General features: G+C 43.1%; 1 protein-coding gene across 1 annotated transcript in view; it reads right to left on the reverse strand.

Moving 5' to 3' along the window:
- Positions 1-12,823, reverse strand: part of LOC129351616 (NMDA receptor synaptonuclear signaling and neuronal migration factor-like) — a 57,856-nt gene that overhangs the window by 23,199 nt on the left and 21,834 nt on the right. The window contains exons 4-5 of the mRNA XM_055020558.1: positions 10,441-11,211; positions 9,222-9,294 (exon numbers count right to left, since the gene is read on the reverse strand). Of these exons, the coding sequence (XP_054876533.1) occupies positions 9,222-9,294; positions 10,441-11,211 (844 nt within the window). The remainder of the gene's footprint in view (positions 1-9,221; positions 9,295-10,440; positions 11,212-12,823) is intronic.

The raw sequence follows: 12,823 nt of genomic DNA on the forward strand, positions 1-12,823 counted from the left end.
GGTCCTAAAATAGAGAGATGACTCACAGGAGAGGGGATCCATCAGTCTGCTGCAACTGTATTTTCATGCTGAGCGACATAGCATCACACCCGCCAGCACGGAGGATTCCAAACAATAATCCCAATCCAAATCAATCCGCAGCCACGTCTCTACTTTCTTTCTTATCCAACTGTTGCCTCTCCCACATTATGAAAACTCTGTGACATGTAGCTTTTCTCACAAACCCCCCCTGAATTCTGAGTGTCAGCACACACTCAGGAAAAGCAAATGAACCTCATACTAAAGTACAGGCTGTGCTGTGTGTCTCAGGCCTTGGTGGATGTGGAATCTCCAGCCAAATATTGGCAGATTTGTTCCCTCAGAGTGCCAGCCGCAGAGCCGAGAGCCGCAGCAACGTGCTGACAGACTGCTGTAGCAGATCAGTGTTTGGTGAGAAACAATGATTAAAACCTGCTGTACCCATTCTTAGCACCTCACAGTGTAAATAAGACACAGGACTTTGGCTTCTGTTCACTGAATCGTGACTGTGGGGTTACTAGAGCCACAAGCCAGGAAGACGTCATTATAAACTGCCAGTGAAGAGTTTTAACCTCAGACTGAAACACATTTGTAACGTAATGCTCACCCAGGAAAGGCTTTCAGAATAAATCAATAACAATATATATCATTAAAGACATGTGGTCAAAATCAATACATAATGCATTTAATGAAATATTCAACATATCACCTTCCTAAAGTACTGGCCTGAGAGATATTTTGTCTAAAGGGATTTTTTTTTTTTCTCCAAATCACTTATGGCACAAAATGACAAAAACCATTACTGTAGGAAGGTGTAATACATAGAACATTCACTGAACTATTATCCAAAATTACACAGCATTCTGGGAGATGTAAGCAGATTGAAGGCTAATCCTTTCCTCTGCTTGACAGCAGTTGCTACGCCAGGCATCGACTAGTTCACACACTCATGGGTTACCTAGCAACTACTTGGTGACTTTCTTCACCAAATCTGACAACTGCTTGAAAAAATAAACAAAGGTCAAACCACTCAGTATTTTGGAGATCTAAAACAAAAAAATTAGTCAATTATTATCAATGTTGACAAGTCTCAACATAGACTGATATGAAACGTTTATACTGTCACACCCTCCAGCCCTGCTTGAAATTGGACCTAAAATTACCCAACACAGTAGGATCGAGACCAGATGTCTTTACCAGAGGTTGCACTACAGCAACAAGACAACAGGCAACGAACCAAGTGCCCAAAACAACAAAAACCTGTGAGAAAACATGGTGGAAAATTATCACATGCAGCACCAGAGGGCCAAATCTAGCCAAATACGTCCTCTAGAGCAGAACTGGTTCAGACAGCAGAGGAGTCAGAGTCTGGGCAGAAGATGAGAGGCCTCATGAAGGTGACCTTAGCAATGAAAAACAGCATCAAATTACTGAACCAGAACTTCAGAAGTTTGGAACTTCGGAACTTCTGGTTCGGAAGTATCACAGACTTCCAAACCAGAAGTCTGTGGAACATTAAGAAAAGAATCAACAGCACTAAAAGGCACAAAAAGGGTGTGCCTGTGAGATAAAATAAGATTAGAACGTTGTCCTATTGGGCCTCTTTAACTGTCCCAGTAAAAGAGCCAGCAGTCTCAGGATCTGAAGGGACAGCTTGTCTTTTCTCAGTCTGCGTTCGGCCCCATGTCTGACGGCTCCAAGCCTTTCCTTCCACCATGATTCAGGTTTAGCTCCAGGCTGTTTGAGCTTCAAGGCAGCCACAGTATCAGTTTATACTGACAAGCAAAGTCAAATTTATTATTTTGTTGTACACAATGTTGGCCAGTAAAGCTGATTTTGATTTAACAAATATGACAGAACTCCACTTCCCTCATAAACTCCATTATTTCTTGACATTTAGACCGATGTAGCACTTGTTCTTCAAAATGCTCCGATATCAGGCAAGACAGGAAACAGAGTGACAGCAACGTTACTATCTGACCACTGACCTTATCTCTTTTCTGAGTGGAACAAAATTCCGGTCTCTGTCTCAGATCTTTTAAGCTAAAGGACTTTTTTAAATTATGGTATCCTTTCTTACTAGAAGCCAGACAATGCCTGCTAATGTCTACTTTCTCCTAAGCCTGTTTTGATTCTCAGTCGTCTGGGTCATTTCTATTACAGCCAGACTTCCACTCAGTTTTTCTGAAGATATTTTCACACATATCAGCAGTCTTTGACAATTCTGGAGACTCACAGTGGAGCAACTAGAACCGTGATAGGATTGCTTAAAGGGGCAATATGTTTTATATATATATATATATATATATATATATATATATATATATATATAAATTCCCTTCTCACCCACCGCGGGTGGTTCTTATCCTCTGAGCTCGGGTCCTCTACCAGAGGCCTGGGAGCTTGAGGGTTCTGCAGTATCTTGGCTGTGCCAAGGACTGCACATTTCTGGACTGAGATGTCTGATGTTGTTCCTGGGATCTGTTGTAGCCATTGCTCCAGTTTGGGGGTTACTGCCCCGAGGGCCCCGATGACCACAGGCACCACTGTGGTCTTCACCTTCCAGGCCCTCTCCAGTTCTTCCCTGAGGCCCTGGTATTTCTCCAGTTTCTCGTGCTCCTTTTTCCTGATGTTGCAATCACTTGGTATTGCTACATCTACCACAACGGCTTTCCTCTGTTGTTTATCCACTACGACAATGTCTGGTTGGTTCGCCATTACCATTCTGTCTGTCTGGATCTGGAAGTCCCACAGGATCTTAGCTCTGGCGTTCTCCACCACCTTTGGGGGTGTTTCCCACTTTGATCTCAGGGTTTCCAGTCCATATTCTGCACAGATGTTTCTGTACACTATGCCTGCCACTTGGTTATGTCGTTCCATGTGCTTTCCCTGCCAGTATCTTGCACCCTGCTGTTATGTGCTGGACTGTCTCAGGGGCCTCCTTGCACAACCTACACCTTGGGTCTTGTCTGGTGTGGTAGATCTGGGCCTCTATTGCTCTGGTGTTTAGGGCCTTTTCCTGGGCGGCCAGGATGAGGGCCTCTGTGCTGTCCTTGAGTCCAGCTTTTTCCAGCCATTGGTAGGATTTACTGATATCAGCCACTTGGTTATTTGCTGGTGGTACATCCCATGTAGGGGCTTGTCCTCCCATGATGGTATCTCTGGCACCTCGACCTCCGTTCCCTGTTGTCTGAGACATTCACTGAGCACATTGTCTGTTGAGGCTTTGTCCCTGATGTATTTTATGGATCTTAGTTGTTTCGTCCTGGACAGTGGTTCTCACACTCACTAGTCCTCTGCCTCCTTCCTTGCGGCTCGTGTACAGTCTCAGGGTGCTGGATTTGGGTTGGAACCCTCCATGCATGGTTAGTAGCTTTCTAGTCTTAGTATCTGTGGCTTTTATCTCATCCTTTGGTCAGCTAATCATTCCAGCAGGGTATCTGATTACTGGCAGGGCATAGCTGTTTATCGCATGGATTTTGTTCTTGCCATTGAGCTGGCTTCTCAGGACTTGCCTTATTCTTTGGAGGTATTTAGCTGTGGCTCCTTTCCTTGTGGCCTCATCAAGGTTGCCATTTGCTTGTGGTATACCTAGGTACTTGTAACTGTCCTCTATGTCTGCTATTGTTCCTTGTGGGAGTGAGACTCCTTCTGTGTGGATCACCTTTCCCCTCTTTGTGATCAGCCGACCACACTTCTCTAGTCCGAATGACATCCCAATGTCAGTGCTGTAGATCCTGGTGGTGTGGATCAGTGAGTCGATGTCTCGCTCACTCTTGGCGTACAGCTTGATGTCATCCATGTAGAGAAGGTGACTGATGTTGGCCCCATTTTTGAGTCGGTATCCGTAGCCAGTCTTGTTGATATTTGGCTGAGGGGGTTCAGGCCTATGCAGAACAGTAGCGGGGACAGAGCATCTCCTTGGTATATGCCACATTTGATGGACACTTGTGCAAGTGGTTTGCAGTTGGCTTCAAGGGTGGTTTTCCACAGCCTCATCGAGTTTGCAATGAAGGCTCTCAGAATCCTGTTGATGTTATACATCTCTAGGCATTCAATGATCCAAGTATGCGGCATTGAGTCATAGGCTTTCTTGTAATCAATCCAGGTCATGCACAGGTTGGTGTGTCGGGTTTTGCAGTCTCGGGCAACTGTGCGGTCTACGAGGAGTTGGTGTTTGGCTCCTCTGCTATTTACACCGATACCCTTCTGTGCCGTGCTCATGTGTTTATCCATGTGTTTGCTTATCTTGGCCGCTATGATGCCTGACATGAGCTTCCAGGTTATGGAGAGGCAGGTTATTGGTCGGTAGTTGGGTGGGACTGGACCCTTTGATGGATCCTTCTAGATTAGGATTGTTCGCCCTTCAGTTAACCATTCAGGGTGAGTCCCACTTTGCAGCAGCTGGTTCATTTGGCCTTCCAGTCGCTCCTGGAGAGCAGTGAGTTTCTTTAGCCAGTAGGCATGGATCATGTCAGGCCCTGGTGCTGTCCAGTTTTTCATACCTGAGACTCTTTCTTGAACATCTGTCACAGTGATGGTTACCGGGCTTGCTCAGGGAGGTTGCTGTGGTCCTCTCGTAGAGAAATCAGCCACTGTGCATTGCTGTTGTGGGATGCCTCCCTTTCCCATATGCCTTTCCAGTATTGTTCAGTCTCCAGCCTTGGTGGGTCTGCTTTGTTGTTATTACCCTGCCATTGAGAGTACACCTTAGCTGGTTGAGTGGAGAAGAGCCGGTTAATCCTTCTGGATTCATTCTCCCTTGTGTATCTCTTTAGGCGGGTACTTTCTGGGTACTGGTCTTTTCATTGTACCCTTGTGGAGCTCTGACAGTTGGCTCACTTCCCTCCTTGTTACCTTGATTTTAGCCTCTAACCGTCTTTTCCATGATGGGTATTGGGTCTCATGGTTGCTCTTATAGCCAAGCGTCTCAAGGATCACTGATGCTGAGTTGTAGATCAGCTCATTGGTTTCTGTTATGGTGTTGGTAGGGATCGTTCTCAATGCTGCATTCACATTCTCAATGAGACTTTCTGATGGTACTTCACTCAGCCTTTGTAATTGGCGCCGAGGAGGTCTGGTTGTCATTCGGGTCATTATTCTCTCTCTCAGGTCAGCAGCTGTCTCGTTCAGCTCTGTTTTGCTCATTAGGGCCGTGTATCCCCTCACTGGGTGGGGACTTGTAGTTAAGTCCCCACAGTTCTGACATCCGGGTTCCTCCCTTTTGCCGTAGCATTTGAGCTATCCAGTCAGCTTGGCAACGAGGATATATATATATATATATATATATATATATATATATATATATATATATATATATATATATATATTGCAAAAATATATACGTTTGGCATTCAGCATAAAAATGGACTCTAATGGACCTTAGAGTCCATTTGGTGTAAATTATTACAATCTTATCCATTAAATTGTTTTTCTCCTCATCGACGGTGCTTGAAGCTAACTCAACCGGGTATTAAGTTGTTGTAACATATGGGGACTTTCACAGGGACGGTTCAGCACCAGACAGGACAGGACAGCCGAGACACAGTACCTCTCCATCACGATGGCTGTCTCCTGCTCTCTTTTCCGTCTCTTTCGCTCAGCAATGCCACGAAAAGCCCTGCCAGGACGTCAAAGGGTTAAGACGGTTCGTTGGGGAAACCAAGTTAGATCTTTTTTTTTTAGCTACCCTCGAGAATGTTTGTCTGAACCCAAACTGACCCAAGGGGTTGGAGTGTTTATAGAAAGCATCTGCTTTACCGCAGAGATACTTTCACTGATAAATCTATGATACATTTTTGGTTCTTAAGCTGGAGCATGTTTTGGATCGATCTGGCTGAAATACAGTCACAGAAATGTAAAAACGTGACCCTTTGAGTCCAGTTGGGTTCGGGCATGAAGAGCTACCGAGGTGGGATGGGAAAGCAGAAAATGTGTTCAGTGGGAGAGGCTCGGAGTCGGTAAGGGTTTGGTTAACTTTTCACAAGAGTTGAGCAAAAGAGGAATGTTTCATCACCATGAATACTCTCTTGTACAGACCATAGATTAACCACAGACACGCACGGACCACAATGCACCACGGTAATCTACAAGAAGAGACGGTGACGGAGAAACTACAGAAGCTACACATCCTCCCTACTGGCTGCTCACATTAATTCGCTCTGTATGAAACACTTCATATCTGGTAATAATTACCCACTGCGGGTGTTGTGTTATCAAATCTTCCTTTGCAATAAATCACCTTTTTTCTGAGCTCAATTTTAATGAGCATTAGTTCATATTATTTAAAGCGCTGGACGACGTGGGAGAGACAGTAACGGCTCTGACAACACGGCAGCCATCAGGGGAAATGGGCTGTGACAGCCTGTGTCAGGAAATCAGCCGTGTCCTATGGGCCTGGCTCAGACTGACTGACAGACAGACAGCTGATGAGCAATGAGAAGAAAAATAAAGTCACATAACTCTGGATGCCACCTATTAGCTGTAGCTGCCTCTGCCTGTTCATTGCTGTTCCATTACTTTTCTTTCCCTTTTCTCTCCTCCACCTGCCAAAACCATGAACTTGAAATGTAAAACTTTCTAATACAAACTGATTAAACATTTGGCTGGAGATCCGCCGTCCTAAAGGCTGGAAGGTGCAATTTATTTATTTATTTTTTGCAGCTAGACTCTGCAGTAAAACTTCCTGGTGAGTTTCCTGAAACGTTTTTAACTTAAACCTAGATGGTAGGTTACATGTGAGAAGTCATATTGTATCAGGCATGAAAGACAAGAAAGAACGTGTTAGCCAACATTACATCACATGCAGATAAAAAATTACAATAAAAAAAAAGAATCAACTTCCACAGTGTGAAGTGTAGAGCTGAGAAGTGATTAATTTTATTTATCGATTATTGAAACAATTGTCGATTAATAATTAGCTAGATTATAAAAACTCAAAAAAGGCCATTTTCTGAAGGAACAACATAGTTAGAGAAGTATTGAAGCGGAAACTACAAAAATATATACATTTGGCATTCAGCATAAAAACAACCTCATTTTAGAACCTCTTTTAGAGTGAACAGCTGTATTGTGCTTACAACAATGTAAAGTCAAATAAATGAGAGTAACTTTTTTGTTTAATCCAAGGAAACATCTCCTGTTCACATTCAGCAAATACAGATGAAGAGGTTTGATTATGAAGTAGAATTTTTTTTTACATTTATTTTATGATGACTGGATAAGCTAATGAGGTTAGTTAAACTAAAGTCATGATCTGTAAGCTTAGTGACACTTGCTGCCAAACATGTCTGCATTGTGCCTGGCTACAGTCAGGCTCTGCTGGGTGCAGCTGAATGCTCAGGGCTTTTCCCATCACTCCCACTGCACTGCACCTTTCCTGCACTGCAGCCGATCCCGATTACTGAATCTATGACATCACGGCCTCAGTCCTGCAGACACTAACGGTTGTGGGGGTTGAGGACACAGCAGACAGCGTAGCACAAAACCAGAAGAGGGAAAAAGGTTCAATACATTAACCGAAAGCACATAAGAGGAAAAAGGCAGAGGAGCAGGAGGAAACAGCGGAGGCGTTTGGAAGGATTACTCACGAGATACTAGAGTCGAGGTTTGGAAGGCCGCCAGATAGAAGGAGAAGAAAAGAGAGATGAAGAAAAAAATATAGGAGAGGTCAGTAACAGGGTCAACTAAAATATTCCACACACATTTCAAGGACTGATATACGCTTCAGTTCTCACCGTATTACAAATAACCGATGGCCAATATAGACTGAAAGAAGTTAGGAGCAGCAGAAAATTCATTACTGTCAGCTCACATTAGGGAGCTGGACGTTATGACTAATACTGTGATCGATGACGATGTGGTCAATAAAACACCGACACACCCGTCATGTGGAGATGAGAGACAGGGCCGAGCCATTTTAATCAGGAGCCATGTCAGAACCATACATCAGTCTGACCCAAATAGGGAGACAAGCAGATGGAGGCAGACAGAAAAAGGACAAAGAGACACTGACATACGGACAGAGAAAATGAAGACGTGTAAGAGGGGGGGTTGTGGGTGTTTCTAAAAGGTAATTATTAGATCATAATGAGTTGCGATGATTATCCACTAACTCCAAGGCACATGTGAACGTGTGAGTCTTTTTATTCCTCTGTAAATGTATAACAGAATGTAATTTTGAATATTGCTTTATTTTTTATTCGATCAAGTTTCTTTCTAAACAAATAAAAACGATTTATAGCTGTGGACAGGTTTTCAGTCAGTGTCAATACAATATGTATTCAGGATTTGAAAACTTTTTTTTCCACGTTGGATACTTTGAAATTTATTGTAGACTTTTGCCAATTCACTCAAAGTCGAAGCAGGGCTGGGAATTTATTGTGTCACTTGTCATTCATCATAATAAATGTCTGATCACAAGGAGACTTTGAGTCATCATTGTCATGACAACTTCTAATTGATGATGTTTAAAAATCCCTGAAACTCTTCATACTGCCTGAATTATTATTTTTACTATTTTTATCCTCTGTTCCATGACGGTTTTCTGTCTTTATTTGGCAGAGCTGTCACATATCCATCTAAATGCTTTATATCTGGAAACTTATGATCTTGGAATAAGTTGTTGTTAAGAACAGAAAACTCAGTACTACAGTATATTAGTCATTAAAGGACCATCAGTGCCACTTTGTTTAAGGCTTAGTTGATGTATATTTCAGTGTGATTCAGAATTTGGACTCAGTGTAGAACCGAGTCCAAAAAAAGAAAAAAAAACTCCAAATCTGTTCACCCAATTCTTAGTTTTAAAAATCCACCTTAACTAAAATAGAAACATAGTTCAAATAAACAATTCAAAGCTCAACCTTGCTAGAAAATGTATGACAGTGATGAACACAAATGTACAAGCGTGGACCTAAGAGGAGAAGCGAGCAGGGTGGGCATTTATTATGTCATTTATCATTTAATTTGAAAAATCAAAATCTTATAAAAAGATTTTATAAATTTTTTTGCTTGGATTTTTTTTTTCAAAAGTATTATTTGTGTTTCTGATTTAGTTACCTAAAACAAGCAGCAATAAATAGTTCTTATCATCACTAGTATCGTTATCACAAAAGTGCCACAAAACGTTGTGCCAAAACGTCCCGTTCCTATCGCCCGGCCCCGGCACGGACTGCGGGTCGAGACCGACCCCTGGCCATACTCACGCCTGCATGGTGGTGGTGGCTGTCTGGAAGCTGAACATGTTCTCCTTGGGGAACCAGCTATTAGAGCCGTCCTCTGTGGAAACGGAGAACAAAAGGAAGGGGATGAGTCAGAGAGGAGGGTATTTTTAACACTTGCCTTACAATCAGCTGAGGATGGCAATGAAAAGTGAAACTTTCATGTTTGCTCTTGTAGAATAGTGAGAAAGCACAAGAAGGACATCAGATGTTACAGTAACACACACACACAACAGCAGTACTTTGTTGAAGCCCGGTGTTAAAGCTGAACCTCTGGATCCTCCATCCAGAGGCGGGTTGGCAGCGCTCTCATCCTGCTAATCAGATGCATTGTTGAATGAATCATCAGTAGGTGGGTGCACCTCTGGACGAGCACTTGCTTTGGGACGCTGCTGGACGATTCACCGTCAATTTGGTGTGTGTTAACATAATGCCGACCCATTTTTTTTCCTGGTAGTTCTTGTTATTTCCATCTGATGTGACAGAAGCTCAGATGGCAGCACAAGCGGTAGCTTTAGCGGGTTAGCACGGCTTCATTTTTCAAACTTCAAAATGTTTGAAGTTGAAATTCTTCCATAAACTGGTTTATATGCAAATGCGTGTGTCTCTGTGCACACACTGATACAGTATGTGTGTATGTTTATGGACGTGTGAGTGTTTATGCTTTCACAGATTTATCATTTTGAAATTTTGTATGTAAACTCTGAGGCTGGACTGGTTAAAGCAATGCTTCTACTTCAAGCATATTTTCTTTAGTTTTTACAGAATATTTTGTTCAAAAATATTTTCTATTTGTTGAAATATGAACTGCTTGAAAGAGAAAGAAAGGAAAATAGAAAGACAAATAAAAAAAGGGGTGATTGAAAGAAAAGAAGGAAAGCAAAAGAGAGTACTGCCACATTGCTATTTCATCACTGAATTGAATCAGGTCGTATTTTGTACTTGGATTTTAATCAAAATCTGAAAAGTTTCTGAACTTTCAGACAGCAAAGCCATCTTTGTAAATAGCTGTTAGTGCTTTCTTCTTGACTTTGAGGACGTCAATCATTAAAATCATTAATATTTACGAAAAACTATTTCTTGGGAATATCTCGTCTACATTTAGCACAAATTGTTCAGAATTAAATGAAACAAAGAGTCTGTGTCAAAGTTCTGTCTTTTGCCCACTTCATTTCAACTCAATCATTTAACAGTGTTTCTCTACCCTTGTCCTCAGTGGACGTCCTGTCCTCGCTGTAGCCCCTCTCCAGCTTCTTGCGGGCCTTTCCTCCGTCCCGTGGTGAGGTGTCCAGGTCCAGTGACCTCTGGCTTTGGCACGGGGCTCGGATACAGGCCACGCAGTCTGGACTGTACTCCTCCCTGGAGCCGCCTCTCCTTACCCCCCAGTCACCAATGTTGCTGGCACTCCTTGAGCTCTGCAAAGGCTCTGAGGATGATGAGGGCCCCCCCTGTTGCTGGTTGGCATGGTGATGGCTAGTGCGATGATGGCTACTGCGGTGGTGGCTACTTCGGGGGGCTGCAGCTGCTGGCTGGCTGGTGCAGGACAGGTTGTAGATGGCAGGGTTGGAGGTTTGGGAGCCCGGGTGCTCCCGGGGGCCCTTCAGTACCTCCAACTCCACGGTCTCCTCGCTTCCGGGCCCCCCAAGAGTCATCCCGCCTTCTATCGTTATTGTATACACCCTGGGTGGCTTCAGAGCAGCGCTCCCCTCGGAGCCTCTGGTACTTGGTGGGTCCTCTGAGGAGAGGCTTCGCTCGACAGAGAGTCTACGTTTTGAGGGCCCTGAGGGTCCTTGAGCTTTGAGGGTGTCGACCTGTGGGGGCGACTGCAGATTTGCCCTGGGATGGGGCTGGTGTGATCGACTGGGTTTAGTTATAGGCAATGTGTTGCTGCGCGGCGGCAGATTGTTGTTATGCAAACGGCCGACATCCGGAGAGTCACAGTCCTGACCGGGGAACGTTTCAGACAGAAGATGATCTGGAGACGAGGAGAAGCAAAGCAGGAGAGACTTTTACACACAGCCAGAGGAACTCACCGTTAAGACAAGGCAACGACCAAAGAAGGTAAATTTAGACGAGACTGTTTGTTCTTGAAAACGAAGAAGGGCTAAGCTCTTGAGAGGTTTGAAGAGCTCTACCTATTTATTCGATGGGTCTGAGACTCAGGTTTTTAAAGAGGTAGTAAAGTGGACAGGGAGGTAAATGCCATACACACAGCAACGGCAACATCAAGATCAGAGAACACAGGAAGCTTAAGAAACACTGAAAGCTCCAGGAGAATTTGTCATTTCACACGTCCTCAGCTTCTAGGCGAGCAATTGGGTCTGGATGTCCAGCTGAAATGAAACATTTAAACCAAATAAAACGACACAGATACTTTTTTTGCTGCTCAAATTCTGCAGTGGTAATAAAGCTAAATTTCAGTAGATCCAAATATTTCTAGTGTCAAGCTGATAGAAGGGAGAAAAATCAATAAAGAGCTGGAATTCTTACACAAGGAGATTTACAGCTATTGGTGAGTGTTGCACCTACCATCTAAAATAAGCTGAAACGAATAAGGCTATAAAATGTCTTAAGAGGATAATGAATATTGATGTGTTTCTGATCCAGCAGAGTGACACATGCAGCTCCTGTGTTTGGGATTTCAAATGTTGAAGTGTTTTGATGCTGAGCATTACACCGTTTGAGTGGTTTTGGTCCCTATTTACCCGAACGGCTCGATTTGAAAATACACTTTGTTGAGTCACTCATTACTTCTTATATAATCCAAAAGGTTTCGTATTTGGAGGACATCGGCACAAAATGGCCGACGGGAGAAGCGGTGCAGCGCTTTGTAAACAGGGAGATTTGAGTAGCTGACCCTGCTTGTTCAACAGAGTGGAAAATCACCAGCAACCAGTTAAGAGTCATTTTTATCCATTTTTGTCCTGATGAAACTCTGGAACTGGAAGACAGTCACTGCTGCACAAGCTTTTCTGATTTCATTTCAACTTCTTTTGTGCTGAATTGAAATGTTCAGTGTGACAAAAAAGTTTCATGAGATTCACTAAAATTGAGTTATCATGAAACTTTTCCAGGAAGAACTTTTATTAACTAATATATACAGTAAATTAGACATGGTAATATTACTGGAGTATCTGAATGTTGCCTATCCTCTACATTCCCATGTAAGTAGGAAGGGTGAACTTTTTCACTTCCTGGTTAGATATTTTGCATCTAGTTTTGGTGAATAAATACTAAACTCCTGGGAAATTTTTACATTTTCCCCCCTGTTAAGCACTTCTTTTAAGGTGCAGTATTGTGTGTTTTCCAGGCTCATGATGCCATTTTATAACATGATCAATTGCTTTTAAAAGAACGTTTGAGAAAGTTTTTACCAGCCTTGGTAAATAGCCTTCAAAATAGAAGTATCTTCTATACTAGAAGTATCTTCTATTTTGAGCTCAGGAGATGTGCAGTTCCACTGGGTGTTTGCTAATTGCTGCTGGCTAGTCTGAAGGAGCTGGGTGAAGGATTTGCTGGGGAGGGGTGAAATGTCAGGCAGAAACTCTGAAATGGCAACTTAGAGGAGAAGCTGCATCTGGTTGGCC

Source organism: Poeciliopsis prolifica, unplaced genomic scaffold, assembly GCF_027474105.1.
Source record: "Poeciliopsis prolifica strain line A6 unplaced genomic scaffold, Auburn_PproV2 SCAFFOLD068, whole genome shotgun sequence".
Lineage (NCBI taxonomy): Eukaryota > Metazoa > Chordata > Actinopteri > Cyprinodontiformes > Poeciliidae > Poeciliopsis > Poeciliopsis prolifica.